This window comes from Callospermophilus lateralis, chromosome 6, assembly GCF_048772815.1.
Source record: "Callospermophilus lateralis isolate mCalLat2 chromosome 6, mCalLat2.hap1, whole genome shotgun sequence".
In the NCBI taxonomy this organism is placed as follows: domain Eukaryota; kingdom Metazoa; phylum Chordata; class Mammalia; order Rodentia; family Sciuridae; genus Callospermophilus; species Callospermophilus lateralis.
The window spans coordinates 148933265-148940699 of record NC_135310.1 but is presented as its reverse complement, the minus strand read 5'-3'; the positions used below and the strand labels follow the sequence as shown (position 1 = coordinate 148940699).

The following is a 7435-nucleotide window of genomic DNA, read 5'->3' as shown; positions in this document are numbered from 1 at the left end:
CAGAGATGGAAACTTTGCCCACCTATTTGTGAATGAGTGTCGGTTAAACCTCTGGTGATGGGAAGTGATCATTTCTAAAGAGAATTACTTAACTTAGAATTCCAAATTTCCTTCTTCTATAAATCCTGGACCCTCTGAGTTTCATTCCTGGACAGACCTCTGTGTAACCAGTGGGAATGAGTGGAACAAGTGCCCGCCGCTCATGAGCAGACCTGGGGTTGGTGTCTGGAGGACCTGATTTGTCCGTGTCATCCGAGGCAAGCCCTCAAGACCTCTGTCTTCTGAAGTATTTTACATTTACCAGCCACGTGCATACCCACCTTTAGGAGCTTTGCCCACTTGAGCCGTGTGCTGTATGTACTTACAGAAAGTGTTCTTGAAGGTCTGCTCAGGAGAAAGTAAGCAACTGCAAACTTACTGCAAACATAAACAAGAGGCATGAGTCTGGGCTGTGGAGCTGCAGTTGTTTCACATGGCGGAGGGGCTACTAGGGCCCCCTTTCTCAGGCCAAGGTGGAGGGATGCGGGCAGAAGGGAACCTGGGGTAGAAGCAGCACAGGTCACTGAGCCCTGGCTGCTGGGAAGAAGGCACAACTCAAGCAGGGTAAAGTCAGTAAACAATGTTTTACTGAAACAGTTCATGACACAGAAAACCTGTCTGAAGTGTAAAGTTACTGCGGTACACAAGGAGGAGGACAGATCCATTTTCAAAGACTATTATGAATACAATAAATATGGAGTTCACATACTAATTTATACACAGAAACTGCCCCACGGCCATAAAAATTTATATTCAACAGTGCAAACATATAATTTAATCATCTGATTTATTTGATGGGTTCTTCTTACTAAACACAAATAACTACCTGGTTTTTTTCATATACATATATAACATATTTTTATATAGAGAGAGATTCAACAATCTGTACAGTTTCTAAACATAAAACTTCTAAAAGGCACAATTGTCTATACAACATGTACAAAAATGGCTGGAGCTGACACAAAACAACAATTATTGGTCAAAAGTTCATGATTGCACAAAGATTAGTCATGAGTTTATGTCAGAAAAATGTGCTTTAAGGAAAAGAGGGTTTTCAAAGAAACCTTTAAGTGTTATTTTAAAAAAAATAATAAAAAATAAACCACTAGGTTGCTATCACAAGCCTGTCCTCGTCCTCGTCGCTGCTCCCATCGCTGAACTGCACGGGGGGCTGCCTTTGGGGCGGAGCTGCGGGCCTGGGCGCCGGCCTGTCCGTGGGTCTGTCCGTCTGCGGGCCGGCCGGCTTGCCCGCGGCTTCCGCCCGGCCCTGCCCGCGGCTCGGCTCAGTCCTGGGTCTGCCCTGACTCGCTGAGGCGGCCTTCTCGGTGTCCAGGGCACCTGAGCCATCGAGCCTCGCGCGGTCACCTGCGGGGACGGGTGGACCCGGCCTGTTTTTTGCATTTTCCGGCTGGACTTGAGGTGACCCCTGAGGAGACTCGGTCCTGCTGACCTGCTGAGCGCTGGCCGCGGAGGTCTGCTTGGGTAGCGGCTCACAGGCTTTGCTCTGGGAGGCCGGGCCGTCGGGGGCGCCCTGGGCTTCCAGGGCCACCTGGCCGACGGAGGGAATGAGCGTGGGCAGGGCGATGTTGAGGATCTGGAGGCCGGGGAGGTGCGCCTGCGGGGCGGGGCTGCTCTGCGACGAGGGCGTCCCGGCCAAGACCTGCAGGCCCACGGCGTTGAGCGCCAGGCCCGGCGGGTGCGCCTGCGGGGCGATGCTGGCGTTGGCCAGGCCCACGATGTTCACGGTCTCCATGCTCAGCGACGTGAGGGACGGCAGGCCCGGGGCGCTCAGGTTCTGCAGGCCGGGCACGCGGATCTGGCCGATGGGAATGCAGGGCACGACGCCGCTCAGCTCCGCCACCCCCGCGGGATTTGTAGTGCCGGGAACTTCTGTGCCCGGGTCCCCAGGGGTGCCCACGGTTCTGTGAATGACACTGACAGCAGGAATTGTGAGCTGCACTGGCCCAGCCTGAATGGGCACAAACGTGGAGTACGTGAGGCCCGCGGGCACCACGTGGATGCCCCCCACCGGCATCACGTTGTAGGGTGTCCTGGACGGCTGCTGGGAATGCAGGGGGAGGTGGCTAAACAAGTGCGTGTGGGCGGAAGGCAGGCCTGGCGGCGCGGGGAGGGCGACGTGCGGTGACTTGTGTTGGTGAGCAGCGGGATGAGCCACGGGAGGAGCCCCTGGTGCAGGCTGAACACTGAGCTCCACTGCAGCAGAAGGGAGTCTGGCAGATGATGTGTCCTGAAAGACAAGAGAGAATGATCCTTTGGAGAGCTTTCTCAGCCACTGAGCTAAAACGCTAGTGCTCCACCTGTTCTTCTCAATGTGCTGAGAGTATGAACATTTGCATTTTATAACAATAAGCTTGCTCAAAATTACATTTTGTGTTTTAGAAATAAATGTCCACCTAAGAAATCTGCATCCTTAATGTCTTTCCTAGTACAAATAACAGGAACGTTTTGTATACTGCTTTGCATTTTTCAAACCAATTTCCTGTATTTCATCACAGGTGGCCACAGTTAAATTCCCAGTGCTGCGGCTGCTGTTATTCCCAGTACCGCCAACTCCATCTCAGACTAGGAGCTGTCAGTGACTGTGAGATTAGTGCCCGTGAGCGCTAACTCTCTTGGGAAAAATTAACCCTAACATTGTTCATGATGAAGCTGCTCCGGAAAGGTTGTTATTCACTCATATTTCCTCCTCGTTCCAAAGTTTTGGAAATATCTGCTGACATGATTTCTAGACCTGGTAGGTGCATGAGACACTTGGGGATGGAGAAGCTTAGAGCAGCGGTGACTGACACTTAAATAAGGAAATGTTCTCTGGAAGGGATCAACTTTGCCCATCCCTGTTCTGCCCAAGACGTCTATCTAAAAATATTAGCCTTTTCTTGACACTATCTATATTCTGGAGCTATATTAATTTATATATTAGCTTGATTTCTACATCAATGTAATTTAACTCGGACACTAACATAGTTGTGTAATTCCGGCTAGTCTGGAGAAGTCCAAGCTTTCAGAGTCCTTTTGTTTGTCTTCAGTGTTAACCTATCAAACTGAGATCTATCCACTTAGAAATAAATCCTGTTGCAACAACTGATCCCTGTGACAAGAACGAGTCCTTCCCAGAGCTCACCACTGGCCAGTAACACCAGCCAGGTGGGAACACAGGCTGCACAGTCTGTAGTCCTCTGCGGGCCTGCGGCTGGCCTGCAGCTGGCCTGCAGCTGCTCCTGGGAGCAACTCTCCTGACCTGCCATGCAGCTTGGTCATTCAAGCCAAGTGAACTTCCTGACAGATGCTCCGTCACTCTGTTGTGACAACTGGTGGCTGTTTTGCCAATACACAGCATTTGGATAACGTGGTCCAAGTCCATCACATCAATCTGGTGGAAGGATGATTTCAAGGAAATGTGGGACAAGTAAGTCCAAGGGTTCTGGTTCTCAGATGGCCTATTCATACTTTATTTCAAAAAGCAAATAAATAATAAATGGGTATATTTTTCAAGAGCCTTCCACAGATTTACAACACAGTATGTGAATGCTGACTTAAACACTTAACGAGACTCCAAAGGACACAAGTGACTTCTGCCATTACATTAACACAAAAGAATGCTGGTTTGGCATAAATCACTCACAGTTGCCTTATTTTGTTAGGCTCTCCGTGTGCAATGGATAAAGAGGGAGGGGTACCAAAATGTACCTGTGTCACGGGGACAGTCCTTCCTGTCAGAGAGTTTTGCAGGGCTTCGGATTCAGGGTAGTCCACAGACATCTGACGGCTCGGGGACCTGGCTGCAGCCTCAGCTGACCTGGAAGGCTCGACGGGAGGACCCGTCTGGCCTTCATGGTTGGCGGCCTGCTGCGAGGGCTTGGCTGGAGAGTGTGTCCTCTGGCTGTGGTCGGACTGCATGGCGCTCAGCACGGTCATCTTGGTGAGCAGCGCTCTAGGCAGCACATCCATTGGGTCTGTGTGTGCCCCCGGGAAGCAGTCGGGCGTCCTGACGTCCTCGTCAGCACTTGCGGAGTCCTGCAGGCCACTTCTAGCGGGAAGATGCTGTGGGCTGGCGGTGACAGAAGGAGCCGCAGACAGGCCTGACTCGGCCTGGCTGTCTTCATCGTCCTCTTCATTTTCATTGTCATCTTCCTCGGGGCCGTCAGAGTCTTCAAGGTCACAGCCAGACCTCTCGTAGCTGAATCTCTGCTTCTCATCTGATGAGACAACCAAGAGTGCGGTTAGAGGGCTCTGCAGGCACGGCCACCTTGTGGTCCAGAGCCACGCAGCACTGGGGGTTGCCCACAGCACCCATGTCCCAGGCCTGGGTGACACGGAGAAGCAGTGGGCACAACAGGGATCGAGAGGAGAAAGGGTTGCGGGCAGTGGCAGGGCAGGGCAGGGCAGGGCAGGCACACAGAGCACTGTAGGACCTCGAAAACAAGATTCACCAGGCGGAGCCCAACACCCAGTGGGAAGTGAAGCCTCAAAGGGTACACCTAAACACCCTCCACCAGACGCTCCTGAGGGCACGCAGGGGACCACTGGAGTCCCCACTGCGCCTGTCCCTCTTCCTACTTCCTTGAACCTTCCTTTACTCAACAAATTAAAAACACAAAAAAATTGATGGCTTTTGATTTCTGAGCCAAATAATTTCTTTAATCTCTGGCAGTTCTGTAGATGTTCCCACTGTTCTCTGAGTAGAAGTATTCTTCGGATAATTAAGCCACCTTCTCTTTATTTTTAAAAAATTTCCAAGAGGCATGATAAATTTCCCGTCTTTGTTCCCTCTGATATGAATTCTCACAGGAAGCGGGACGCAGAGTCACAGCGTCAGGCGAGAGGGAGCTTAACACAGAACAGTCAAGAAGGTCTGGGAGTTTCAGAGCCGTCCTGGGGGACCGGGTTAATAGCCCCCTCTTCTACAGGGGCTGCTCTTGGAGCCGGCCCCGCCCCCTTCCCTGACCCCGCCCCGGCCCCGCCCCCGGGCCAGGGTGCGAGGCGGGCACTCCCGCAGCCCCGTCTGCACCTGCACTCACAGCACCAGTGGCATCTGTGGCATCACCTCAGTCGGTTTCAGCCAACCACAGTCCGAAAGTATTAAAAATCCCAGAAACGGGCGCAGTTTGAACCTACATCACTCTGAGCAGCGTGACGCACCCCTGCTCAGCTGCACCTGCCACCTGGGGTGCACTGCCCCTGGTCGGCGTGTCCATGGTGCCCACGGTTCCCGCCCTGTCCGTGGTTCAGCTCAAGGCCCAGGCACCACAGTGCTGATGTCCCAGTAGGAGGCCAGCAGTGACCCAACCTGTGGGAGCGGCCCACACCTCCAGCCTCGTCCTACCTCCTCTCCTACCTCCTCGCAGGCCGAGTGTCACCTCCCCTGACAGGAAGGGAGCGGCAGCATGGGCAGCGCAGACCACCCACGACCGTGCACGCTGCAACTGTGTGACCTAGCTCCTCCAAGTGCCACTGACTGGTCATCGTGCGCATGGGGAAAACACAGGGCACGGAGCCTTCTGTACCACCCGAGGTTCCAGGGACCCACCTAGGGTCTTGGGGAAGTATCCCCTGGGGATGAGAGGGGAACCACTGCCGTTTGTTAAAAAGGGAAAAAAATGCAAAGAGGGAAAAAAAGAACAGGTATTTTTCCTGGCTTTCCCAAATACTAACTTCAGTATCCTTTACACACATCAAAGATACCTTCTTAGAGAAAAGTCTCAAAAGAATGCCTAGCCCCAAACATTTGAAGACGATCATTTCTAGGCAATGGAAAGAACTAGAATTTTCATGTTATTTACCATGGATATGTGTTAGTTTCTAATTAAAATATTCAAAGATAAAACATTTTAAGTTCCCTTAATATGAGACTTTATGAGCCTTTTGCTTTCAGGCACCTACTATTATGTTATTAAATAAATAAATCTGCAAAATAACATCAGTGTTCTGCATCCCGCCAGGGGCTGTGCTGGGGATGCCACCGGGTGGGTTTGGGTGTGTGCGTGGACTCCCAGGGCCTCAGATGCCTCTTCTCTGGCATCTTGTCTGACGTTTAAAATTCTAAAATTGGCACGTCATCCTCAGTTTGACTTGGATTAGCCTGTTGGTGCCAGATGAAATACTATTTTTAGGGGGAAGCAGAAAAGAGCAGGGAGCCGGATGACTGGAGCTGGTCACTGGGGACGGCTAACTTCATCAGAGGCCAGCCTTGCTGCAAAGTCCACCCGGAATGGGTCTCACTTACCTTGCAAACTACTGCTTTAGAAACACAAAAGAGCAGGCTCACTTCGAATCTAGGACATTTCCCAATTCCACAGAAAAGCTGAGGTCCTAGAGAGTCAGCGGAAAGGGGAGTTTCAGCAGGAAAAGAAGCAAGATTGTCACCTGGGGCACAGGCAACAGGACACTGGCAGCAGAGTTCAGCTAGCAGGGTCAACAGAACAAACAGCTGGCTAGGGCACCTGGGAGCTGTGGGGACCTGCGCACCTTGGGGGCTCTTGCAGGCATTATGTCACGAACCCCTCCAGCCCCTGTCACGGGGAGAGCACTAAGCAGTGTCTGCTGATGTCAGATCTGGAGGAGGAGAGCAGCAGCCTTGCAGGAGGGGCCAAGAACTTCACCCTGTCCCCTAGGGAACAGGAGCCTCTCCCGGCAAGGGGAAGGGTACCAGACACCAAGGTCCTCAGGACAAGGTGAAGACTCACGGCAATGGGGACAGGGAGCAGGAAAAGACACGGTTCAGCTCCCAGGGAGGGCAGCACTGGGAAAGCCGAAGCCTGGAAACGTGAGAAGGTAGTGAATGTCTAGACAGAGGCTCAGGCAGAACAGAGGCGGCATGGCCTTCCCTCCGCACCCTCCCCAGGTGCCAAGTTGAGGGCTCTGAGGAACAGACAGCTGGGAGAAGGACAGGCGAAGAGCAAGAGGGTACAGAGAGACTGCCCTGTCCCCAAGGTGCAGTGCAAAGGGAGACCTGAAACCAGAATGCCGCAGACGGCGCTCCTGTAACCAACCCACCCAAAACACAGGGCCCCGCGGGGACTTGAAGCCTCTGCAGTGAGGGCAGGCACAGCTGCAAGGCTCTCAGAGGCTCCCGCATCCGAGGAGAAAAGGCATTCCCAGGGCTCTCCACTGTCAGATGCCACGTCCAGCTTCCAACACAGAATCACAGGCACACAAAGAGGGGAGGAAAAACAGACTAAGAACCAGAGTCATGCATGACCTAGACATCAGAGCTGCCAGGGACGCTGAAACAATGACGATGAGTATGTCCAAGGATCTCCCAGGAAAGGTGGACAGCAGGCCATATCGGGGACTCTCGACAGAGAGATGGAAACTACTAAGAAGAATGAAGAAAATGCTCCAAAGGAAAAGCACAGTAATGACAACGAGTCCTTAA

At 52.5% G+C, this 7435-nt stretch overlaps 1 protein-coding gene across 5 annotated transcripts in view; it reads right to left on the bottom strand.

Annotated features, from left to right (window-relative positions):
• Positions 1–604: 604 nt before the first annotated feature.
• Positions 605–7435, bottom strand: part of Hivep1 (HIVEP zinc finger 1) — a 136380-nt gene continuing 129549 nt past the window's right edge. For all 5 annotated transcript variants that reach the window (XM_076859198.2, XM_076859200.1, XM_076859201.1 and 2 more), the window contains exons 8-9: positions 3748–4256; positions 605–2287 (exon numbers count right to left, since the gene is read on the bottom strand). In XM_076859198.2, coding sequence (XP_076715313.1) covers positions 1145–2287; positions 3748–4256 — 1652 coding nt within the window. In that variant the 3' untranslated portion in view covers positions 605–1144. The remainder of the gene's footprint in view (positions 2288–3747; positions 4257–7435) is intronic.